The sequence below is a fragment of the Cherax quadricarinatus genome, chromosome 12 (genome assembly GCF_038502225.1).
Source record: "Cherax quadricarinatus isolate ZL_2023a chromosome 12, ASM3850222v1, whole genome shotgun sequence".
Lineage (NCBI taxonomy): Eukaryota > Metazoa > Arthropoda > Malacostraca > Decapoda > Parastacidae > Cherax > Cherax quadricarinatus.
In genome coordinates, this window is record NC_091303.1 from 54707364 (window position 1) to 54732492 (window position 25129).

At 46.4% G+C, this 25129-nt stretch overlaps 1 protein-coding gene across 6 annotated transcripts in view; it reads right to left on the reverse strand.

Moving 5' to 3' along the window:
• The window catches only part of LOC128686547 (sodium/mannose cotransporter SLC5A10), a 58900-nt gene that overhangs the window by 10185 nt on the left and 23586 nt on the right, over positions 1-25129 (reverse strand). For 3 of the 6 annotated variants that reach the window (XM_070084352.1, XM_070084350.1, XM_070084349.1), the window contains one exon: positions 7956-8060. In XM_070084352.1, coding sequence (XP_069940453.1) covers positions 7956-8060 — 105 coding nt within the window. Of the gene's footprint in view, positions 1-7955; positions 8079-25129 lie in introns of all 6 variants that reach the window. The other 3 variants (XM_070084354.1, XM_070084355.1, XM_070084353.1) reach the window with 1 other exon arrangement.

A 25129-nucleotide genomic window follows, 5' to 3' on the forward strand; every position in this document is an offset into this window, starting at 1 on the left:
ACATCCTGTCTTTGTCCACCTTGTCTATTCCACGCAGTATTTTATATGTCGTTATCATGTCTCCCCTGACCCTCCTGTCCTCCAGTGTGGTCAGGCCGATTTCCCTTAATCTTTCCTCATAGGACATTCCCCTTAGCTCTGGAACTAACCTTGTCTCAAACCTTTGTACTTTCTCTAGTTTCTTGACGTGCTTTATCAAGTGCGGGTTCCAAACAGGTGCTGCATACTCCAGTATGGGCCTGACATACACGGTGTACAGTGTCTTGAATGATTCCTTACTAAGGTATCGGAATGCTGTTCTCAGGTTTGCCAGGCGCCCATATGCTGCAGCAGTTATCTGATTGATGTGTGCTTCCGGAGACATGCTCGGTGTTATACTCACCCCAAGATCTTTCTCCTTGAGTGAGGTTTGCAGTCTTTGGCCACCTAGCCTATACTCTGTCTGTGGTCTTCTGTGCCCCTCCCCCATCTTCATGACTTTGCATTTGGCAGGATTAAATTCGAGAAGCCATTTGCTGGACCAGGTGTCCAGTCTGTCCAGGTCTCTTTGAAGTCCTGCTTGGTCCTCATCAGATTTAATTCTCCTCATTAACTTCACATCATCTGCAAACAGGGACACTTCTGAGTCTAACCCTTCCGTCATGTCGTTCACATATACCAAAAATAGCACTGGTCCTAGGACCGACCCCTGTGGGACCCCGCTCGTCACAGGTGCCCACTGTGATACATCATTACGTACCATGACTCGTTGTTGCCTCCCTGTCAGGTATTCTCTGATCCATTGCAGTGCCCTTCCTGTTATATGCGCCTGATGCTCTAGCTTCTGCACTAATCTCTTGTGAGGAACTGTGTCAAAGGCCTTCTTGCAGTCCAAGAAGATGCAATCAACCCACCCCTCTCTCTCTTGTCTTACTTCTGTTATTTTATCATAAAACTCCAGAAGGTTTGTGACACAGGATTTGCCTTCCGTGAATCCGTGCTGGTTGGCATTTATACTCCTGTTCCGTTCCAGGTGCTCCACCACTCTCCTCCTGATAATCTTCTCCATAATTTTGCATACTATACACGTCAATGACACAGGTCTATAGTTTAGTGCCTCTTTTCTGTCTCCTTTTTTAAAAATGGGAACTACATTTGCCGTCTTCCATACCTCAGGTAGTTGCCCAGTTTCCAGGGATGTGTTGAAGATTGTGGTAAGTGGCACACACAACATATCTGCTCCCTCTCTAAGGACCCACGGGGAGATGTTGTCTGGTCCCATTGCCTTTGAGGTATCGATGTCCCTTAGCAGTTTCTTCACCTCCTCCTCATCTGTATGTATGTCGTCCAACACTTGTTGGTGTATTCCTTGCTGGTGTCCCCATCTGGTCTGTCCCCCCAGAGTCCTTCCTGTCTCTACTGTAAATACTTCCTTAAATCTCGTGTTGAGCTCCTCACATACCTCTTGATCGTTTCTTGTGAGTTCTCCACCTTCTTTCCTCAGCCTTATCACCTGGTCCTTGACTGTTGTCTTCCTCCTAATGTGGCTATACAGCAGTTTCGGGTCAGATTTGACTTTCGATGCTATGTCGTTTTCATACTGTCGCTGGGCCTCCCTCCTTATCTGTGCATACTCGTTTCTGGCTCTTCTCCTAATCTCCTTGTTTTCCTGGGTCCTATGCCTCCTGTACCTTTTCCATTCTCTGTTGCACTTAGTTTTTGCCTCCCTACACCTTCGGGTAAACCAAGGACTCGTTTTGGTCTTCCTATTATTTCCGTTTCCCTTGGGAACAAAACTTTCCTCTGCCTCCTTGCACTTTGTTGCCACATATTCCATCATCTCGTTTACTGATTTTCCTACCATTTCTCTGTCCCACTGAACCTCCTGCAGGAAGTTTCTCATACCTGTGTAGTCCCCCCTTTTATAGTTTGGCCTGTCCCCTTCAGTTCCTGTTACCTTCTCCACTTGTAACTCTACTATATAGTCAAAACTCAGAACCACATGATCGCGTGTATGTGTGTGTGTGTTTGTGTGTTTGTGTGTGTGTGTGTGTGTATGTGTGTGTGTGTGTGTTTGTGTGTGTGTGTTTGTGTGTGTGTGTGTGTGTTTGTGTGTGTGTGTTTGTGTGTGTGTGTGTTTGTGTGTGTGTGTTTGTGTGTGTGTGTGTGTGTATGTGTGTGTGTGTGTGTGTATGTGTGTGTGTGTTTGTGTGTTTGTGTGTGTGTGTGTGTGTATGTGTGTGTGTGTGTGTTTGTGTGTGTGTGTTTGTGTGTGTGTGTGTGTGTTTGTGTGTGTGTGTTTGTGTGTGTGTGTGTTTGTGTGTATGTTTGTGTGTGTGTGTGTTTGTGTGAGTGTGTTTGTGTGTGTGTTTGTGTGTGTGTGTGTTTGTGTGTGTGTGTTTGTGTGTGTGTTTGTGTGTGTGTGTGTGTTTGTGTGTGTGTGTGTGTGTGTGTGTGTTTGTGTGTGTGTTTGTGTGTGTGTGTTTGTGTGTGTGTGTGTTTGTGCGTGTGTGTTTGTGTGTGTGTGTGTGTTTGTGTGTGTTTGTGTGTGTTTGAGTGTGTGTGTGTTTGTGTGTGTGCGTGTGTGTGTTTGTGTGTGTGTTTGTGTGTGTGTGTGTGTGTTTGTGTGTGTGTTTGTGTGTGTGTGTTTGTGTGTGTGTATGTTTGTGTGTGTGCGTGTGTGCGTGTGTGTACGTGTGTGTGTGTGTTTGTGTGTGTTTGTGTGTGTGTGTGTGTTTTTTTTTGTGTGTGTGTGTTTGTGTGTGTGTGTGTGTGTGTGTGTGTGTGTGTGTGTGTGTGTGTGTGTGTGTACTCACCTATTTGTACTCACCTATTTGTGGTTTCAGGGGTCGAGTCATAGCTCCTGGCCCCGCCTCTTCGCTGATTGCTACTAGGTCCACTCTCTCCCTGCCCCATGAGCTTTATCATCCCTCGCCTTAAAACTATGTATGGTTCCTGCCTCCACTACATCCCTTTCTAGGCTATTCCATGGCCTGACTACTCTATGACTGAAGAAATACTTCCTAACATCCCTTTGATTCATCTGAGTCTTCAACTTCCAATTGTGACCTCTTGTGTCTGTGTCCCTTCTCTGGAACATCCTGTCTTTGTCCACCTTGTCTATTCCGCGCAGTATTTTATATGTCGTTATCATGTCTCCCCTGACCCTCCTGTCCTCCAGTGTCGTCAGGCCGATTTCCCTCAACCTTTCTTCGTAGGATAATCCCCGTAGCTCTGAGACTAGTCTTGTTGCAAACCTTTGCACTTTCTCTAATTTCTTGACATGCTTGACTAAGTGTGGATTCCAAGCTGGTGCTGCATACTCCAGTATGGGCCTGACGTAAATGGTATACAGAGTCTTGAACGACTCCTTACTGAGGTATCGGAACGCTATCCGTAGGTTTGCCAGGCGCCCGTATGCTGCAGCAGTTATCTGATTGATGTGCGCCTCGGGAGATACGCTCGGTGTTATACTCACCCCCAGATCTTTTTCCTTGAGTGAGGTTTGCAGTCTTTGGCCATCTAAACTATATTGTGTCTGCGGTCTTTTTTGCCCTTCCCCAATCATCATGACTTTGCACTTGGCAGGGTTAAACTCAAGGAGCCAGTCGCTGGACCAGGCTTGTAGCCTGTCCAGGTCTCTTTGTAGTCCTGCCTGATCCTCATCCGATTTGATTCTTCTCATTAACTTCACATCATCTGCAAACAAGGACACTTCTGAGTCTATCCCTTCCGTTATGTCGTTTACATGTACCAGGAACAGCACAGGTTCTAGGACTGACCCCTGTGCAACCCCGCTTGTCACAGGCACCCACTCTGACACCTCGTCACGTACCATGACTCGTTGTTGCCTCCCTGTCAGGTATTCTCTGATCCATTGCAGTGCCTTTCCTGTTATGTGTGCCTGATCCTCTAGCTTTTGCAGTAACCTCTTGTGAGGAACTGTGTCGAAGGCCTTCTTGCAGTCCCAAAAAAATGTAGTCGATCCACCCCTCTCTCTCTTGTCTTACTTCTGCCACCTAGTAGGTTTGTGACACAGGATTTTCCTTCCCTGAAACCGTGCTGGTTGTCAATTATACACTTGTTTCTTTCCAGGTGCTCCACCACTCTCCTCCTGATGATCTTCTCCATGACCTTGCATACTATACACGTTAGTGATACAGGTCTGTAGTTTAGTGCCTCGTGTCTGTCTCCCTTTTTAAAAATTGGGACTACATATGCCATCTTCCATACCTCAGGGAGTTGCCCAGTTTCAAATGATGTGTTGAAGATCTTTGTTAATGGCACACACAATATCTCTGCTCCCTCTTTAAGGACCCACAGAGAGATGTTGTCTGGTCCCACAGCCTTTGAGGTGTCAAGTTCGCAAGTTCTTCACCTCCTCCTTGGTTATATGTACCTCATCCAGCACTTGCTGGTGTACCCCCCTGTTCTGATTTCCTGGAGTCCTACTGGTTTCCACTGTAAATACTTCTTTAAATCTCGTGTTGAGCTCCTGACATACCTCTCGGTAGTTTCTTGTGAATTCCCCATCACCCTTCCTCAGTCTGATTACCTGGTCCTTGACTGTCGTTTTCCTCCTGATGTGGCTGTACAACAGCTTCGGGTCAGTCTTGACTTTCGATGCTATGTCATTTTCGTATTGTCGCTGAGCCTCCCTTCTTATCTGTGCATATTCGTTTCTGGCTCTTCGGCTAATCTCTTTATTTTAATGAGTTCTCTGTCTTCTGTACCTTTTCCATTCTCTAGTACACCTAGTTTTTGCCTCCCTACACCTTTGGGTGAACCAAGGACTCGTTCTGTTCTTCCCATTATTTCTGTTTCCCTTGGGAACAAACCTCTCCTCTGCCTCCTAGCATTTTGTTGCCACATAGTTCATCATTTCCTGTACTGGTTTTCCTGTCAGTTCTCTCTTCCACTGAATGTTTTGAAGGAAGTTCCTCATGCCTGAGTAGTTCCCCCTTGTGGAGAAATTTTCTCCAGGAGGGGGGTATCAGCCCCATTCAGCCCCTTTCACCCCTGAGGGGCCCAGCCCTCTCAGAAGGGGCAAGCATCTTGTTTACTGCTACAGCGAGTAATTATCCCAGATTCAGTACCAGTATGCGACGTGGTCAAGCGACCGCCTCTCCGTGCAAGACTCCAGTGTTGCAAAGTGTATTTTAATAAGAGACAGTCCATTTCTTACCTTAGCATGACAATTAAGGAAAATCCTGCTCCCACTTTATTACTATGGTAAAGATAGTGGACATTGTTGTCTATGCTTAAGACAGCAAAGAATCAAACATTCTGCTTTGCTTCATCGAGGAAGTGGCAAGGAAGCAAAAGGTACTAGGTCAACTTTTCTTTTATGTGTGAAGGGCAGTGACGGCGTGGGGCGCTGTGGCGTCTTCAGATTACTTTTGACTCTACTGAGAGTGACACTGACGCCAGGATAACCAACAAAGAACAATCTGTGCGTTAGTGTGAACAAAGTGTCTCACAAAACATGATAAACACTTAAAGAGAAGTGTGATCAACTTCTTAGTGATATTGTGTGAACAATTATTGATGAACAGTGTAACAACGAGTGTTGCGAGCCAACAGAGTGTAGTGCGACATTCTTCAAAGAACACTATTCTTCAATCAACTCAACGGATATCCGGGCGTAATTACGGGTCAGATACATATACCCAGGTAAGTGTTCTAACTCCTGAAGTACTACTATTGACTGCGCAGTTGAGTATAAAGTCGTGAGTTAGTCACTTATCATAAACCCCGGTGATATGCGGACCTTTGTGTTCACACACGTAAGTTTGTCAGCCATCAGTGAATGAAATATGCTGACATAACACCCCCTAAGGGTAATTTATTGTTTACATAATATGATGTATTCCAGCCCGTTGAGAGATGATCATGACAACAATTCAAGACCTCGTCTGCAGGGGCGGCTGTGTAGACGATTTGCTGTCTTTTATCAGCTAAGTGTTCCCTATATTTAAAATTATAAATTATATCTTAGTTGGTAATCCCATTTCTCAACACCCCTTTTGTAGTTTGTTTTTTCCCACCCTATTCCTGCTACTCTCTCCACTTGGACCTCAACTACGTAGTCGAAGCACAGAACCACATGGTCACTAGCTCCCAGGGGCCTTTCATACATAATATCCTCGATGTCCGAACTACTCAAGGTGAATACAAGGTCCAGTCTTGCTGGTTCATCCTCTCCTCTCTCTCTGGTAGTGTCTCTAACATGTTGATGCATGAGGTTTTCCAGTACCACATCCATCATCTTGGCTCTCCATGTTTCGGGACCCCCATGGGGCTCCAGGTTTTCCCAGTCAATCTCCTTGTGATTGAAATCATCCATAACTAGTAACTTTGCTCCCCCCATGTGTGCTCTCCTGGCCACCTCGGCTAGTGTGTCGACCATTGCTCTGTTGCTCTCATCGTATTCTTCTCTTGGCCTCGTGCAGTTCTGTGGTGGGTTGTATATTACTGCAATTATCATCTTATGTCCCTCAGACTGGATTGTTCCTACTAAGTAGTCCCTTTCGCCCGTGCCATCCATTCCTTCCATTTTCTCAAAACCCCACTGGTTTTTAATGAGCAGTGCAACTCCTCCTCCCCCTCTCTTCTCTCTGTCTTTCCTGAGGATTTGATATCTGGATGGAAAGATTGAATCTGTTATTATTCTGGTGAGTTTTGTTTCTGTGAGTGCTATTATGTCTGGGGATGTCTCCTTGATTCTTTCGTGCCACTCCTCATACTTATTTGTTATTCCATCTACATTTGTATACCACACCTTCAACTTCTTCTCTAAGACTGTGGTCTGGGAGGTGTATTGGGGTTGGGGAAGTTGGAGACCTGATAAGGAACTATGGGTGATTGCTGTGGGGGTGGAGTTTGTAATGCAGTGGATGGTGGCATTGGATATGGCATGGGTGTTTTGGTTTAGAGTGCTTGGTTGCACTGGGGTTGACCTGGTTGGGAGGCTTCTATAGGAAGTTGTGTGTGTGTGTGTGTGTGTGTGTGTGTGTGTGTGTGTGTGTGTGTGTGTGTGTGTGTGTGTGTGTGTGTGTGTGTGTGTGTGTGTGTGTGTGTGTGTGTGTGTGTGTGTGTGTGTGTGTGTGTGTGTGTGTGTGTGTGTGTGTGTGTGTGTGTGTGTGTGTGTGTGTGTGTGTTTGATCTTCATTCGACAAATAATCGTCTCAAAAGGGCGATTTCGGTTGAAGGAGGAGGGTGCGACACCCATGTGTAACGTATTGCCTGTCTGTAGGTTCCGGTGGGCCCTACAGACAGTCTACATCCCTGGAACTTTACTCTGCATATCCCCTATAATGTCACTGTGAGACAAAAATCTGCTAGAACAAGCTTGAGATAGCAGCATTTGCTTCACCATTTGTCCGTTTCTTTCCCGGAACACAAACAGGGCGCAAAGCACCAACAGAAGTGCGCATCCATGTACTTGGCATGTAGACTGGTTAACTACTGCTAGATGTTTTGGACTATATGATATGCAGAAGCATACTGGGACAGTGAACCAGGCTGCATCTCTCTCGGTGGCACAGTGACCTAAATGTATCTAGTGTTGAAGATTGGAACACTTATGCAACATATGGGAATCTTTATTAAGGAAACGTATCGCCACTCAGTGGCTTCATCAGTCCAATACAAAGCAGAAAGGGGTAAGGAGAGGAGGAGTTTGAGGAAATAGATGTGTTCAGTCCATTACTCTTGTCCATTACTTTCTACAAGAGTGATGGAATGAACACATCTATTCCAGGCTGAGGGACTGATTACCTCAAACTCCTCCTCTCCTTACCCTTTTCTACTTTGCATCGAACTGATGAAACCACTGTGTGGCGGAACGTTTCCTTAATAAAGATTCCCATATCTTGCATAAGTGTTCCAATCTTCAACTTGTCGGTTGTCAAAACATTTATCACATCTAGTGTGGCACAGCTTACCAAGCTGGGTCCAGGAAGCTGGATACTTACAGAGATCTTGGTGAAGATGTAGAGGACGAGGGAGAGTACGGCCAGGTACATCTGTATGCGCTGTCCTCCAAATCTCTTGGTCATGTACTCTGGCACCGTGCGGACCTGTCCATCAATTTAATTCTGGTAATACAGATACAGATATAATAATTTGTTATGTGGACTGGTTTATGAGAAGCCTAACAGGATATTGCTTCAACCTGACTCCTTATATCAGTAACTCGGATTTCAAATGATTTATTATGAGTTTTTCTTAAAATTGCTTTTATATATAAAAAAGTCTTACTGTCTTTATAAAATCCATTCATAACTAATAAATAGAAAATATTTTTTTTTGTTCTGTCAGTTACTGATTATCCTTAAAGCCGTTGTTGCTTAAACTTTCCATATTAATAAATAAATAAGCAATAAAATATTAGTCTATTATTACTGAAATAATATACTAATTAGCATGCATTTAAGATTTGCAGATTTTCTGCCATAATTCTAGCAAATATAATAATAAATTCCCCTTTGCATCTTCATTTGAAATTCATGTTGGTGTTGTCAGAGTGGTCAGTCCTCTAGTGCTTGTCCAGTTGCTGGTGTTGTCAGAGTGGTCAGTCTGCTAGTGCTTGTTCAATTGTTGGTGTTGTCAGAGTGATTAGTCCTCAAGTGCTTGTCCAGCTGTTGGTGTTGTCAGAGTGGTCAGTCCTCTAGTGCTTGTCCAGTTGTTGGTGTTGTCAAAGTCGTCAGTCTTCTAGTGCTTGTCCAGTTGTTGGTGTTGCCAGGGTGGGCAGTCCTCTAGTGCTTGTCCAGTTGTTGGTGTTGTCAGAGTGGTCAGTCCTCTAGTGCTTGTCCAGTTGTTGGTGTTGCCAGGGTGGGCAGTCCTCTAGTGCTTGTCCAGTTGTTGGTGTTTTCAGAGTGGTCAGTCCTCTAGTGCTTGTCCAGTTGTTGTTGTTGTCAGAGTGGTCAGTCCTCTAGTGCTTGTCCAGTTGTTGGTGTTGTCAGAGTGGTCAGTCCTCTAGTACTTGTCCAGTTGTTGGTGTTGTCAGAGGGGTCAGTCCCCTAGTGCTTGTCCAGCTGTTGGTATTGTCAGAGTGGTCAGTTTTCTAGTGCTTGTCCAGTTGTTGGTGTTGACAGAGTGGTCAGTCCTCTAGTGCTTGTCCAGCTGTTGGTGTTGTCAGAGTGGTCAGTTCTCTAGTGATTGTCCAGTTGTTGTTGTTGTCAGAGTGGTCAGTCCTCTAGTGCTTGTCCAGTTGTTGGAGTTGTCAGAGTGGTCAGTTCTCTAGTGCTTGTCCAGTCGTTGGTGTTGTCAGAGTGGTCAGTCCTCTAGGGCTTGTCCAGCTGTTGGTGTTGTCAGAGTGGGCAGTACTCTAGTGCTTGTCCAGTTGTTGGTGTTGTCAGATTGGGCAGTACTCTAGTGCTTGTCCAGTTGTTGGTATTGTCAGAGTGGGCAGTACTCTAGTGCTTGTCCAGTTGTTGGTGTTGTCAGAGTGGGCAGTACTCTAGTGCTTGTCCAGTTGTTGTTGTTGTCAGAGTGGGCAGTACTCTAGTGCTTGTCCAGTTGTTGTTGTTGTCAGAGTGGTCAGTACTCTAGTGCTTGTCCAGTTGTTGTTGTTGTCAGAGTGGTCAGTACTCTAGTGCTTGTCCAGTTGTTGTTGTTGTCAGAGTGGTCAGTACTCTAGTGCTTGTCCAGTTGTTGTTGTTGTCAGAGTGGTCAGTACTCTAGTGCTTGTCCAGTTGTTGGTGTTGTCAGAGTGGTCAGTACTCTAGTGCTTGTACAGTTGTTGTTGTTGTCAGAGTGGTCAGTACTCTAGTGCTTGTCCAGTTGTTGTTGTTGTCAGAGTGGTCAGTACTCTAGTGCTTGTACAGTTGTTGTTGTTGTCAGAGTGGTCAGTACTCTAGTGCTTGTCCAGTTGTTGTTGTTGTCAGAGTGGTCAGTACTCTAGTGCTTGTCCAGTTGTTGGTGTTGTCAGAGTGGGCAGTACTCTATTGCTTGTCCAGTTGTTGGTGTTGTCAGAGTGGTCAGTCCTCTAGTGCTTGTCCAGTTGTTGGTGTTGTCTGAGTGGTCAGTCCTCTAGTGCTTGTCCAGTTGTTGGTGTTGTCTGGGTGGTCAGTCCTCTAGTGCTTGTCCAGTTGTTGGTGTTGTCAGAGTGGTCAGTCCTCTAGTGCTTGTCCAGTTGTTGGTGTTGTCAGAGTGGTCAGTCCTCTAGTGCTTGTCCAGTTGTTGGTGTTGTCTGAGTGGTCAGTCCTCTAGTGCTTGTCCAGTTGTTGGTGTTGTCTGAGTGGTCAGTCCTCTAGTGCTTGTCCAGTTGTTGGTGTTGTCAGAGTGGTCAGTCCTCTAGTGCTTGTCCAGTTGTTGGTGTTGTCTGAGTGGTCAGTCCTCTAGTGCTTGTCCAGTTGTTGGTGTTGTCAGAGTGGTCAGTACTCTAGTGCTTGTCCAGTTGTTGGTGTTGTCAGAGTGGGCAGTACTCTATTGCTTGTCCAGTTGTTGGTGTTGTCAGAGTGGTCAGTCCTCTAGTGCTTGTCCAGTTGTTGGTGTTGTCTGAGTGGTCAGTCCTCTAGTGCTTGTCCAGTTGTTGGTGTTGTCTGAGTGGTCAGTCCTCTAGTGCTTGTCCAGTTGTTGGTGTTGTCAGAGTGGTCAGTCCTCTAGTGCTTGTCCAGTTGTTGGTGTTGTCAGAGTGGTCAGTCCTCTAGTGCTTGTCCAGTTGTTGGTGTTGTCTGAGTGGTCAGTCCTCTAGTGCTTGTCTAGTTGTTGGTGTTGTCAGAGTGGTCAGTCCTCTAGTGCTTGTCCAGTTGTTGGTGTTGTCTGAGTGGTCAGTCCTCTAGTGCTTGTCCAGTTGTTGGTGTTGTCAGAGTGGTCAGTCCTCTAGTGCTTGTCTAGTTGTTGGTGTTGTCAGAGTGGTCAGTCCTCTAGTGCTTGTCCAGTTGTTGGTGTTGTCTGAGTGGTCAGTCCTCTAGTGCTTGTCCAGTTGTTGGTATTGTCTGAGTGGTCAGTCCTCTAGTGCTTGTCCAGTTGTTGGTGTTGTCAGAGTGGTCAGTACTCTAGTGCTTGTCTAGTTGTTGGTGTTGTCAGAGTGGTCAGTACTCTAGTGCTTGTCCAGTTGTTGGTGTTGTCAGAGTGGTCAGTACTCTAGTGCTTGTCCAGTTGTTGGTGTTGTCAGAGTGGTCAGTCCTCTAGTGCTTGTCCAGTTGTTGGTGTTGTCAGAGTGGTCAGTACTCTAGTGCTTGTCCAGTTGTTGGTGTTGTCAGAGTGGTCAGTCCTCTAGTGCTTGTCCAGTTGTTGGTGTTGTCAGAGTGGTCAGTCCTCTAGTGCTTGTCCAGTTGTTGGTGTTGTCAGAGTGGTCAGTCCTCTAGTGCTTGTCCAGTTGTTGGTGTTGTCTGAGTGGTCAGTCCTCTAGTGCTTGTCTAGTTGTTGGTGTTGTCAGAGTGGTCAGTCCTCTAGTGCTTGTCCAGTTGTTGGTGTTGTCTGAGTGGTCAGTCCTCTAGTGCTTGTCCAGTTGTTGGTGTTGTCTGAGTGGTCAGTCCTCTAGTGCTTGTCCAGTTGTTGGTGTTGTCAGAGTGGTCAGTCCTCTAGTGCTTGTCCAGCTGTTGGTGTTTTCAGAGTGGTCAGTCCTCTAGGGCTTGTCCAGCTGTTGGTGTTTTCAGAGTGGTCAGTCCTCTAGTGCTTGTCCAGCTGTTGGTGTTTTCAGAGTGGTCAGTCCTCTAGTGCTTGTCCAGCTGTTGGTGTTGTCAGAGAGGTCAGTCCTCTAGTGCTTGTCCAGTTGTTGTTGTTGTCAGAGTGGTTAGTCCTCTACTGCTTGTCCAACTGTTGGTGTTATCAGAGTGGGCAGTCCTCTAGTGCTTGTCCAGTTGTTGGTGTTGTCAGAGTGGTCAGTCCTCAAGTGCTTGTCCAGTTGTTGGTGTTGTCAGAGTGATTAGTCCTCTATTGCTTGTCCAGTTGTTGGTGTTGTCAGAGGGGTCAGTCCTCTAGTGCTTGTCCAGTTGTTGGTGTTGTCAAAGTCGTCAGTCTTCTAGTGCTTGTCCAGTTGTTGGTGTTGTCAGAGTGGGCAGTCCTCTAGTGCTTGTCCAGTTGCTGGTGTTGTCAGAGTGGTCAGTCTGCTAGTGCTTGTTCAATTGTTGGTGTTGTCAGAGTGATTAGTCCTCAAGTGCTTGTCCAGCTGTTGGTGTTGTCAGAGTGGTCAGTCCTCTAGTGCTTGTCCAGTTGTTGGTGTTGTCAAAGTCGTCAGTCTCCTAGTGCTTGTCCAGTTGTTGGTGTTGCCAGGGTGGGCAGTCCTCTAGTGCTTGTCCAGTTGTTGGTGTTGTCAGAGTGGTCAGTCCTCTAGTGCTTGTCCAGTTGTTGGTGTTGCCAGGGTGGGCAGTCCTCTAGTGCTTGTCCAGTTGTTGGTGTTTTCAGAGTTGTCAGTCCTCTAGTGCTTGTCCAGTTGTTGTTGTTGTCAGAGTGGTCAGTCCTCTAGTGCTTGTCCAGTTGTTGGTGTTGTCAGAGTGGTCAGTCCTCTAGTACTTGTCCAGTTGTTGGTGTTGTCAGAGTGGTCAGTCCCCTAGTGCTTGTCCAGCTGTTGGTATTGTCAGAGTGGTCAGTTTTCTAGTGCTTGTCCAGTTGTTGGTGTTGACAGAGTGGTCAGTCCTCTAGTGCTTGTCCAGCTGTTGGTGTTGTCAGAGTGGTCAGTTCTCTAGTGATTGTCCAGTTGTTGTTGTTGTCAGAGTGGTCAGTCCTCTAGTGCTTGTCCAGTTGTTGGAGTTGTCAGAGTGGTCAGTTCTCTAGTGCTTGTCCAGTCGTTGGTGTTGTCAGAGTGGTCAGTCCTCTAGGGCTTGTCCAGCTGTTGGTGTTGTCAGAGTGGGCAGTACTCTAGTGCTTGTCCAGTTGTTGGTGTTGTCAGAGTGGGCAGTACTCTAGTGCTTGTCCAGTTGTTGGTGTTGTCAGAGTGGGCAGTACTCTAGTGCTTGTCCAGTTGTTGGTGTTGTCAGAGTGGGCAGTACTCTAGTGCTTGTCCAGTTGTTGTTGTTGTCAGAGTGGGCAGTACTCTAGTGCTTGTCCAGTTGTTGTTGTTGTCAGAGTGGTCAGTACTCTAGTGCTTGTCCAGTTGTTGTTGTTGTCAGAGTGGTCAGTACTCTAGTGCTTGTCCAGTTGTTGTTGTTGTCAGAGTGGTCAGTACTCTAGTGCTTGTCCAGTTGTTGTTGTTGTCAGAGTGGTCAGTACTCTAGTGCTTGTCCAGTTGTTGGTGTTGTCAGAGTGGTCAGTACTCTAGTGCTTGTACAGTTGTTGTTGTTGTCAGAGTGGTCAGTACTCTAGTGCTTGTCCAGTTGTTGTTGTTGTCAGAGTGGTCAGTACTCTAGCGCTTGTACAGTTGTTGTTGTTGTCAGAGTGGTCAGTACTCTAGTGCTTGTCCAGTTGTTGTTGTTGTCAGAGTGGTCAGTACTCTAGTGCTTGTCCAGTTGTTGGAGTTGTCAGAGTGGTCAGTTCTCTAGTGCTTGTCCAGTCGTTGGTGTTGTCAGAGTGGTCAGTCCTCTAGGGCTTGTCCAGCTGTTGGTGTTGTCAGAGTGGGCAGTACTCTAGTGCTTGTCCAGTTGTTGGTGTTGTCAGAGTGGGCAGTACTCTAGTGCTTGTCCAGTTGTTGGTATTGTCAGAGTGGGCAGTACTCTAGTGCTTGTCCAGTTGTTGGTGTTGTCAGAGTGGGCAGTACTCTAGTGCTTGTCCAGTTGTTGTTGTTGTCAGAGTGGGCAGTACTCTAGTGCTTGTCCAGTTGTTGTTGTTGTCAGAGTGGTCAGTACTCTAGTGCTTGTCCAGTTGTTGTTGTTGTCAGAGTGGTCAGTACTCTAGTGCTTGTCCAGTTGTTGTTGTTGTCAGAGTGGTCAGTACTCTAGTGCTTGTCCAGTTGTTGGTGTTGTCAGAGTGGTCAGTACTCTAGTGCTTGTACAGTTGTTGTTGTTGTCAGAGTGGTCAGTACTCTAGTGCTTGTCCAGTTGTTGTTGTTGTCAGAGTGGTCAGTACTCTAGTGCTTGTACAGTTGTTGTTGTTGTCAGAGTGGTCAGTCCTCTAGTGCTTGTCCAGTTGTTGGAGTTGTCAGAGTGGTCAGTTCTCTAGTGCTTGTCCAGTCGTTGGTGTTGTCAGAGTGGTCAGTCCTCTAGGGCTTGTCCAGCTGTTGGTGTTGTCAGAGTGGGCAGTACTCTAGTGCTTGTCCAGTTGTTGGTGTTGTCAGAGTGGGCAGTACTCTAGTGCTTGTCCAGTTGTTGGTGTTGTCAGAGTGGGCAGTACTCTAGTGCTTGTCCAGTTGTTGGTGTTGTCAGAGTGGTCAGTCCTCTAGTGCTTGTCCAGTTGTTGGAGTTGTCAGAGTGGTCAGTCCTCTAGTGCTTGTCCAGTTGTTGGAGTTGTCAGAGTGGTCAGTTCTCTAGTGCTTGTCCAGTCGTTGGTGTTGTCAGAGTGGTCAGTCCTCTAGGGCTTGTCCAGCTGTTGGTGTTGTCAGAGTGGGCAGTACTCTAGTGCTTGTCCAGTTGTTGGTGTTGTCAGAGTGGGCAGTACTCTAGTGCTTGTCCAGTTGTTGGTGTTGTCAGAGTGGGCAGTACTCTAGTGCTTGTCCAGTTGTTGGTGTTGTCAGAGTGGGCAGTACTCTAGTGCTTGTCCAGTTGTTGTTGTTGTCAGAGTGGGCAGTACTCTAGTGCTTGTCCAGTTGTTGTTGTTGTCAGAGTGGTCAGTACTCTAGTGCTTGTCCAGTTGTTGTTGTTGTCAGAGTGGTCAGTACTCTAGTGCTTGTCCAGTTGTTGTTGTTGTCAGAGTGGTCAGTACTCTAGTGCTTGTCCAGTTGTTGTTGTTGTCAGAGTGGTCAGTACTCTAGTGCTTGTCCAGTTGTTGGTGTTGTCAGAGTGGTCAGTACTCTAGTGCTTGTAGAGTTGTTGTTGTTGTCAGAGTGGTCAGTACTCTAGTGCTTGTCCAGTTGTTGTTGTTGTCAGAGTGGTCAGTACTCTAGTGCTTGTACAGTTGTTGTTGTTGTCAGAGTGGTCAGTACTCTAGTGCTTGTCCAGTTGTTGGTGTTGTCAGAGTGGTCAGTCCTCTAGTGCTTGTCCAGTTGTTGGTGTTGTCAGAGTGGTCAGTCCTCTAGTGCTTGTCCAGTTGTTGGTGTTGTCAGAGTGGTCAGTCCTCTAGTGCTTGTCCAGTTGTTGGTGTTGTCTGAGTGGTCAGTCCTCTAGTGCTTGTCTAGTTGTTGGTGTTGTCAGAGTGGTCAGTCCTCTAGTGCTTGTCCAGTTGTTGGTGTTGTCTGAGTGGTCAGTCCTCTAGTGCTTGTCCAGTTGTTGGTGTTGTCTGAGTGGTCAGTCCTCTAGTGCTTGTCCAGTTGTTGGTGTTGTCAGAGTGGTCAGTCCTCTAGTGCTTGTCCAGCTGTTGGTGTTTTCAGAGTGGTCAGTCCTCTAGGGCTTGTCCAGCTGTTGGTGTTGTCAGAGTGGTCAGTCCTCTAGTGCTTGTCCAGCTGTTGGTGTTTTCAGAGTGGTCAGTCCTCTAGTGCTTGTCCAGCTGTTGGTGTTGTCAGAGAGGTCAGTCCTCTAGTGCTTGTCCAGTTGTTGTTGTTGTCAGAGTGGTTAGTCCTCTACTGCTTGTCCAACTGTTGGTGTTATCAGAGTGGGCAGTCCTCTAGTGCTTGTCCAGTTGTTGGTGTTGTCAGAGTGGTCAGTCCTCAAGTGCTTGTCCAGTTGTTGGTGTTGTCAGAGTGATTAGTCCTCTATTGCTTGTCCAGTTGTTGGTGTTGTCAGAGGGGTCAGTCCTCTAGTGCTTGTCCAGTTGTTGGTGTTGTCAAAGTCGTCAGTCTTCTAGTGCTTGTCCAGTTGTTGGTGTTGTCAGAGTGGGCAGTCCTCTAGTGCTTGTCCAGTTGCTGGTGTTGTCAGAGTGGTCAGTCTGCTAGTGCTTGTTCAATTGTTGGTGTTGTCAGAGTGATTAGTCCTCAAGTGCTTGTCCAGCTGTTGGTGTTGTCAGAGTGGTCAGTCCTCTAGTGCTTGTCCAGTTGTTGGTGTTGTCAAAGTCGTCAGTCTTCTAGTGCTTGTCCAGTTGTTGGTGTTGCCAGGGTGGGCAGTCCTCTAGTGCTTGTCCAGTTGTTGGTGTTGTCAGAGTGGTCAGTCCTCTAGTGCTTGTCCAGTTGTTGGTGTTGCCAGGGTGGGCAGTCCTCTAGTGCTTGTCCAGTTGTTGGTGTTTTCAGAGTGGTCAGTCCTCTAGTGCTTGTCCAGTTGTTGTTGTTGTCAGAGTGGTCAGTCCTCTAGTGCTTGTCCAGTTGTTGGTGTTGTCAGAGTGGTCAGTCCTCTAGTACTTGTCCAGTTGCTGGTGTTGTCAGAGTGGTCAGTCCCCTAGTGCTTGTCCAGCTGTTGGTATTGTCAGAGTGGTCAGTTTTCTAGTGCTTGTCCAGTTGTTGGTGTTGACAGAGTGGTCAGTCCTCTAGTGCTTGTCCAGCTGTTGGTGTTGTCAGAGTGGTCAGTTCTCTAGTGATTGTCCAGTTGTTGTTGTTGTCAGAGTGGTCAGTCCTCTAGTGCTTGTCCAGTTGTTGGAGTTGTCAGAGTGGTCAGTTCTCTAGTGCTTGTCCAGTCTTTGGTGTTGTCAGAGTGGTCAGTCCTCTAGGGCTTGTCCAGCTGTTGGTGTTGTCAGAGTGGGCAGTACTCTAGTGCTTGTCCAGTTGTTGGTGTTGTCAGAGTGGGCAGTACTCTAGTGCTTGTCCAGTTGTTGGTGTTGTCAGAGTGGGCAGTACTCTAGTGCTTGTCCAGTTGTTGGTGTTGTCAGAGTGGGCAGTACTCTAGTGCTTGTCCAGTTGTTGTTGTTGTCAGAGTGGGCAGTACTCTAGTGCTTGTCCAGTTGTTGTTGTTGTCAGAGTGGTCAGTACTCTAGTGCTTGTCCAGTTGTTGTTGTTGTCAGAGTGGTCAGTACTCTAGTGCTTGTCCAGTTGTTGTTGTTGTCAGAGTGGTCAGTACTCTAGTGCTTGTCCAGTTGTTGTTGTTGTCAGAGTGGTCAGTACTCTAGTGCTTGTCCAGTTGTTGGTGTTGTCAGAGTGGTCAGTACTCTAGTGCTTGTACAGTTGTTGTTGTTGTCAGAGTGGTCAGTACTCTAGTGCTTGTCCAGTTGTTGTTGTTGTCAGAGTGGTCAGTACTCTAGTGCTTGTACAGTTGTTGTTGTTGTCAGAGTGGTCAGTACTCTAGTGCTTGTCCAGTTGTTGTTGTCAGAGTGGTCAGTACTCTAGTGCTTGTCCAGTTGTTGGAGTTGTCAGAGTGGTCAGTTCTCTAGTGCTTGTCCAGTCGTTGGTGTTGTCAGAGTGGTCAGTCCTCTAGGGCTTGTCCAGCTGTTGGTGTTGTCAGAGTGGGCAGTACTCTAGTGCTTGTCCAGTTGTTGGTGTTGTCAGAGTGGGCAGTACTCTAGTGCTTGTCCAGTTGTTGGTGTTGTCAGAGTGGGCAGTACTCTAGTGCTTGTCCAGTTGTTGGTGTTGTCAGAGTGGGCAGTACTCTAGTGCTTGTCCAGTTGTTGTTGTTGTCAGAGTGGGCAGTACTCTAGTGCTTGTCCAGTTGTTGTTGTTGTCAGAGTGGTCAGTACTCTAGTGCTTGTCCAGTTGTTGTTGTTGTCAGAGTGGTCAGTACTCTAGTGCTTGTCCAGTTGTTGTTGTTGTCAGAGTGGTCAGTACTCTAGTGCTTGTCCAGTTGTTGTTGTTGTCAGAGTGGTCAGTACTCTAGTGCTTGTCCAGTTGTTGGTGTTGTCAGAGTGGTCAGTACTCTAGTGCTTGTACAGTTGTTGTTGTTGTCAGAGTGGTCAGTACTCTAGTGCTTGTCCAGTTGTTGTTGTTGTCAGAGTGGTCAGTACTCTAGTGCTTGTCCAGTTGTTGTTGTTGTCAGAGTGGGCAGTACTCTATTGCTTGTCCAGTTGTTGGTGTTGTCAGAGTGGTCAGTCCTCTAGTGCTTGTCCAGTTGTTGGTGTTGTCTGAGTGGTCAGTCCTCTAGTGCTTGTCCAGTTGTTGGTGTTGTCTGAGTGGTCAGTCCTCTAGTGCTTGTCCAGTTGTTGGTGTTGTCAGAGTGGTCAGTCCTCTAGTGCTTGTCCAGTTGTTGGTGTTGTCAGAGTGGTCAGTCCTCTAGTGCTTGTCCAGTTGTTGGTGTTGTCTGAGTGGTCAGTCCTCTAGTGCTTGTCCAGTTGTTGGTGTTGTCTGAGTGGTCAGTCCTCTAGTGCTTGTCCAGTTGTTGGTGTTGTCAGAGTGGTCAGTCCTCTAGTGCTTGTCCAGTTGTTGGTGTTGTCTGAGTGGTCAGTCCTCTAGTGCTTGTCCAGTTGTTGGTGTTGTCAGAGTGGTCAGTACTCTAGTGCTTGTCCAGTTGTTGGTGTTGTCAGAGTGGGCAGTACTCTATTGCTTGTCCAGTTGTTGGTGTTGTCAGAGTGGTCAGTCCTCTAGTGCTTGTCCAGTTGTTGGTGTTGTCTGAGTGGTCAGTCCTCTAGTGCTTGTCCAGTTGTTGTTGTTGTCTGAGTTGTCAGTCCTCTAGTGCTTGTCCAGTTGTTGGTGTTGTCAGAGTGGTCAGTCCTCTAGTGCTTGTCCAGTTGTTGGTGTTGTCAGAGTGGTCAGTCCTCTAGTGCTTGTCCAGTTGTTGGTGTTGTCTGAGTGGTCAGTCCTCTAGTGCTTGTCTAGTTGTTGGTGTTGTCAGAGTGGTCAGTCCTCTAGTGCTTGTCCAGTTGTTGGTGTTGTCTGAGTGGTCAGTCCTCTAGTGCTTGTCCAGTTGTTGGTGTTGTTAGAGTGGTCAGTCCTCTAGTGCTTGTCTAGTTGTTGGTGTTGTCAGAGTGGTCAGTCCTCTAGTGCTTGTCCAGTTGTTGGTGTTGTCTGAGTGGTCAGTCCTCTAGTGCTTGTCCAGTTGTTGGTATTGTCTGAGTGGTCAGTCCTCTAGTGCTTGTCCAGTTGTTGGTGTTGTCAGAGTGGTCAGTACTCTAGTGCTTGTCTAGTTGTTGGTGTTGTCAGAGTGGTCAGTACTCTAGTGCTTGTCCAGTTGTTGGTGTTGTCAGAGTGGTCAGTACTCTAGTGCTTGTCCAGTTGTTGGTGTTGTCAGAGTGGTCAGTCCTCTAGTGCTTGTCCAGTTGTTGGTGTTGTCAGAGTGGTCAGTACTCTAGTGCTTGTCCAGTTGTTGGTGTTGTCACAGTGGTCAGTCCTCTAGTGCTTGTCCAGTTGTTGGTGTTGTCAGAGTGGTCAGTCCTCTAGTGCTTGTCCAGTTGTTGGTGTTGTCAGAGTGGTCAGTCCTCTAGTGCTTGTCCAGTTGTTGGTGTTGTCTGAGTGGTCAGTCCTCTAGTGCTTGTCTAGTTGTTGGTGTTGTCAGAGTGGTCAGTCCTCTAGTGCTTGTCCAGTTGTTGGTGTTGTCTGAGTGGTCAGTCCTCTAGTGCTTGTCCAGTTGTTGGTGTTGTCAGCGTGGTCAGTCCTCTAGTGCTTGTCTAGTTGTTGGTGTTGTCAGAGTGGTCAGTCCTCTAGTGCTTGTCCAGTTGTTGGTGTTGTCTGAGTGGTCAGTCCTCTAGTGCTTGTCCAGTTGTTGGTATTGTCTGAGTGGTCAGTCCTCTAGTGCTTGTCCAGTTGTTGGTGTTGTCAGAGTGGTCAGTACTCTAGTGCTTGTCTAGTTGTTGGTGTTGTCAGAGTGGTCAGTACTCTAGTGCTTGTCTAGTTGTTGGTGTTGTCAGAGTGGTCAGTCCTCTAGTGCTTGTCTAGTTGTTGGTGTTGTCAGAGTGGTCAGTCCTCTAGTGCTTGTCCAGTTGTTGGTATTGTCTGAGTGGTCAGTCCTCTAGTGCTTGTCCAGTTGTTGGTGTTGTCAGAGTGGTCAGTACTCTAGTGCTTGTCTAGTTGTTGGTGTTGTCAGAGTGGTCAGTCCTCTAGTGCTTGTCCAGTTGTTGGTGTTGTCAGAGTGGTCAGTACTCTAGTGCTTGTCTAGTTGTTGGTGTTGTCAGAGTGGTCAGTACTCTAGTGCTTGTCCAGTTGTTGGTGTTGTCAGAGTGGTCAGTCCTCTAGTGCTTGTCCAGTTGGTGTTGTCAGAGTGGTCAGTCCTCTAGTGCTTGTCTAGTTGTTGGTGTTGTCAGAGTGGTCTGTACTCTAGTGCTTGTCTAGTTGTTGGTGTTGTCTGAGTGGTCAGTCCTCTAGTGCTTGTCCAGTTGGTGTTGTCAGAGTGGTCAGTCCTCTAGTGCTTGTCTAGTTGTTGGTGTTGTCAGAGTGGTCTGTACTCTAGTGCTTGTCTAGTTGTTGGTGTTGTCAGAGTGGTCAGTCCTCTAGTGCTTGTCTAGTTGTTGGTGTTGTCAGAGTGGTCAGTCCTCTAGTGCTTGTCTAGTTGTTGGTGTTGTCAGAGTGGTCTGTACTTTAGTGGTTGTCTAGTTGTTGGTGTTGTCAGAGTGGTCAGTCCTCTAGTGCTTGTCTAGTTGTTGGTGTTGTCAGAGTGGTCAGTCCTCTAGTGCTTGTCTAGTTGTTGGTGTTGTCAGAGTGGTCAGTCCTCTAGTGCTTGTCTAGTTGTTGGTGTTGTCAGAGTGGTCAGTCCTCTAGTGCTTGTCTAGTTGTTGGTGTTGTCAGAGTGGTCAGTCCTCTAGTGCTTGTCTAGTTGTTGGTGTTGTCAGAGTGGTCAATCCTCTAGTGCTTGTCTAGTTGTTGGTGTTGTCAGAGTGGTCAGTCCTCTAGTGCTTGTCTAGTTGTTGGTGTTGTCAGTGTGGTCAGTCCTCTAGTGCTTGTCTAGTTGTTGGTGTTGTCAGAGTGGTCAGTCCTCTAGTGCTTGTCTAGTTGTTGGTGTTGTCAGAGTGGTCAGTCCTCTAGTGCTTGTCTAGTTGTTGGTGTTGTCAGAGTGGTCAGTCCTCTAGTGCTTGTCTAGTTGTTGGTGTTGTCAGAGTGGTCAGTCCTCTAGTGCTTGTCTAGTTGTTGGTGTTGTCAGAGTGGTCAGTCCTCTAGTGCTTGTCTAGTTGTTGGTGTTGTCAGAGAGGTCAGTCCTGTAGTGCTTGTCTAGTTGTTGGTGTTGTCAGTGTGGTCAGTCCTCTAGTGCTTGTCTAGTTGTTGGTGTTGTCAGAGTGGTCAGTCCTCTAGTGCTTGTCTAGTTGTTGGTGTTGTCAGAGTGGTCAGTCCTCTAGTGCTTGTCTAGTTGTTGGTGTTGTCAGAGTGGTCAGTCCTCTAGTGCTTGTCTAGTTGTTGGTGTTGTCAGAGTGGTCAGTCCTCTAGTGCTTGTCTAGTTGTTGGTGTTGTCAGAGTGGTCAGTCCTCTAGTGCTTGTCTAGTTGTTGGTGTTGTCAGAGTGGTCAGTCCTCTAGTGCTTGTCTAGTTGTTGGTGTTGTCAGAGTGGTCAGTCCTCTAGTGCTTGTCTAGTTGTTGGTGTTGTCAGAGTGGTCAGTCCTCTAGTGCTTGTCTAGTTGTTGGTGTTGTCAGAGTGGTCAGTCCTCTAGTGCTTGTCTAGTTGTTGGTGTTGTCAGAGTGGTCAGTCCTGTAGTGCTTGTCTAGTTGTTGGTGTTGTCAGAGTGGTCAGTCCTCTAGTGCTTGTCTAGTTGTTGGTGTTGTCAGAGTGGTCAGTCCTCTAGTGCTTGTCTAGTTGTTGGTGTTGTCAGAGTGGTCAGTCCTCTAGTGCTTGTCTAGTTGTTGGTGTTGTCAGAGTGGTCAGTCCTCTAGTGCTTGTCTAGTTGTTGGTGTTGTCAGAGTGGTCAGTCCTCTAGTGCTTGTCTAGTTGTTGGTGTTGTCAGAGTGGTCAGTCCTCTAGTGCTTGTCTAGTTGTTGGTGTTGTCAGAGTGGTCAGTCCTCTAGTGCTTGTCTAGTTGTTGGTGTTGTCAGAGTGGTCAGTCCTCTAGTGCTTGTCTAGTTGTTGGTGTTGTCAGAGTGGTCAGTCCTCTAGTGCTTGTCTAGTTGTTGGTGTTGTCAGAGTGGTCAGTCCTCTAGTGCTTGTCTAGTTGTTGGTGTTGTCAGAGTGGTCAGTCCTGTAGTGCTTGTCTAGTTGTTGGTGTTGTCAGAGTGGTCAGTCCTCTAGTGCTTGTCTAGTTGTTGGTGTTGTCAGAGTGGTCAGTCCTCTAGTGCTTGTCTAGTTGTTGGTGTTGTCAGAGTGGTCAGTCCTCTAGTGCTTGTCTAGTTGTTGGTGTTGTCAGAGTGGTCAGTCCTCTAGTGCTTGTCTAGTTGTTGGTGTTGTCAGAGTGGTCAGTCCTCTAGTGCTTGTCTAGTTGTTGGTGTTGTCAGAGTGGTCAGTCCTCTAGTGCTTGTCTAGTTGTTGGTGTTGTCAGAGTGGTCAGTCCTCTAGTGCTTGTCTAGTTGTTGGTGTTGTCATAGTGGTCAGTCCTCTAGTGCTTGTCTAGTTGTTGGTGTTGTCAGAGTGGTCAGTCCTCTAGTGCTTGTCTAGTTGTTGGTGTTGTCAGAGTGGTCAGTCCTCTAGTGCTTGTCTAGTTGTTGGTGTTGTCAGAGTGGTCAGTCCTCTAGTGCTTGTCCAGTTGTTGGTTTTGTCAGAGTGGTCAGTACTCTAGTGCCTCTGTAGCTTGCTCAGCTATCAAAACTTTGGAGTCCAGTCCCTGGACCAATTATGTACCTCTGTAATCTTTTGACTACCGCCCACAGGATGGGTATGGGGTGCATAATAAACATATTAAACTAACTCTAGTGCTTGTCCAGTTGTTGGTGTTGTCAGAGTGGTCAGTACTCTAGTGCTTGTCCAGTTGTTGGTGTTGTCAGAGTGGTCAGTACTCTAGTGCCTCTGTAGCTTGCTCAGCTATCAAAACTTTGGAGTCCAGTCCCTGGACCAATTATGTACCTCTGTAATCTTTTGACTACCGCCCACAGGATGGGTATGGGGTGACTACCGCCCACAGGATGGGTATGGGGTGCATAATAAACATATTAAACTAACTCTAGTGCTTGTCCAGTTGTTGGTGTTGTCAGAGTGGTCAGTACTCTAGTGCTTGTCCAGTTGTTGGTGTTGTCAGAGTGGTCAGTACTCTAGTGCTTGTCCAGTTGTTGGTGTTGTCAGAGTGGTCAGTACTCTAGTGCTTGAGCAGTTGTTGGTGTTGTCAGAGTGGTCAGTACTCTAGTGCTTGTCCAGTTGTTGGTGTTGTCAGAGTGGTCAGTACTCTAGTGCTTGAGCAGTTGTTGGTGTTGTCAGAGTGGTCAGTACTCTAGTGCTTGTCCAGTTGTTGGTGTTGTCAGAGTGGTCAGTACTCTAGTGCTTGTCCAGTTGTTGGTGTTGTCAGAGTGGTCAGTACTCTAGTGCTTGTCCAGTTGTTGGTGTTGTCAGAGTGGTCAGTACTCTAGTGCTTGTCCAGTTGTTGGTGTTGTCAGAGTGGTCAGTACTCTAGTGCTTGTCCAGTTGTTGGTGTTGTCAGAGTGGTCAGTACTCTAGTGCTTGAGCAGTTGTTGGTGTTGTCAGAGTGGTCAGTACTCTAGTGCTTGTCCAGTTGTTGGTGTTGTCAGAGTGGTCAGTACTCTAGTGCTTGTCCAGTTGTTGGTGTTGTCAGAGTGGTCAGTACTCTAGTGCTTGTCCAGTTGTTGGTGTTGTCAGAGTGGTCAGTACTCTAGTGCTTGTCCAGTTGTTTGCTTCTTTCCTCTAGATTCATAAACAATAATTTTGGAACTTCTTTCCTGATCTTCAAAATTCCAGCTTCGGTGTATTTTAATCACAATAAATCTGGCATAGTAAATGGGCTATATTAATATCACCCCTCAAGGAAGGTTCCTTGATGTTGGTGAGGGGCTCTTGATTTAGGGAATTGGATCTGTGCTCCAGTTCCCCGAATTAAGCCTGAATGCCTTCCACATCCCCCCCCCCCAGGCGCTGTATAATCCTCCGGGTTTAGCGCTTCCCCTTGATTATAATAATAATAATATATTAATATCAATTTGCCAATATTAATTAACTGTAATATTGTATTCCTTGCGCCAACTGGGGAATATCTCTTCTGATATTCTTTAAAAGTTAAAAACTTGTTTAAGTTACTTATAAGAAGGTTTTAACTTACAGGATAATGTAGGTACTAGTTTTCTAAACGTTAATATTTTCTTTTTCGTTTTTTAAGGATTGAGGAGCATTAAGAACCGAATATAACTATGGAAAGAAGACAGATAAATAGAAAAAATTTTCTTTTTATGGCGTTTTGATGTTCGATACATTGTGTTAAGTTTACTCCAGCAACCAAAAAATCTTTATTTTTGTTGTTCTATATTTCCATCCATCAATTTAGGTAATTTCCAACATTATTGTTTATTATTTGATGTGTCAGGTTCTGTTGGATCATGAAACAAGTGAAGACCTTCAACATTACAACAGTACCGAGTGTAATTGTCCTGTTTTTGTTTTTTCAATTATTTGACTGAGTTGAGGTGTTGGTCCTGTTAATTAAAGACCCAATGGTAACCAATACACAGACCCACTGGTAACCAGTACACAGACCCACTAGTAAACAATACACAGACCCACTAGTAAACAATACACAGACCCACTGGTAACCAATACACAGATCCACTGGTAAACAATACACAGATCCACTGGTAAACAGTACACAAACCCACTGGTAAACAATACATAGATGTACTGGTAAACAATACACAGATCCACTGGTAAACAATACACAGATCCACTGGTAAACAATACACAAACCCACTGGTAAACAATACTTAGATGCACTGGTAAACAATACACAGGCCCACTGGTAAACAATACACAGATCCACTGGTAAACAAAACACAGATCCACTGGTAAAAAATACATAGATCCACTGGTAAACAATACACAGATCCACTGGTAAACAATACATAGATCCACTGGTAAACAATACACAGGCGTACTGGTAAACAATACACAGACCCACTGGTAAACAATACATAGATCCACTGGTAAACAATACACAGGCGTTCTGATAAACAAAACACAGACCCACTGGTAAACAATACATAGATCCACTGGTAAACAATACACAGATCCACTGGTAAACAATACATAGATCCACTGGTAAACAATACACAGATCCACTGGTAAACAATACATAGATCCACTGGTAAACAATACACAGGCGTACTGGTAAACAATACACAGACCCACTGGTAAACAATACATAGATCCACTGGTAAACAATACACAGGCCCACTGGTAAACAAAACACAGATCCACTGGTAAACAATACACAGGCCCACTGGTAAACAATGCACAGATCCACTAGTAAACAAAACACAGATCCAATGGTAAACAAAACACAGATCCACTGGTAAACAATACACAGACCCACTGGTAAAC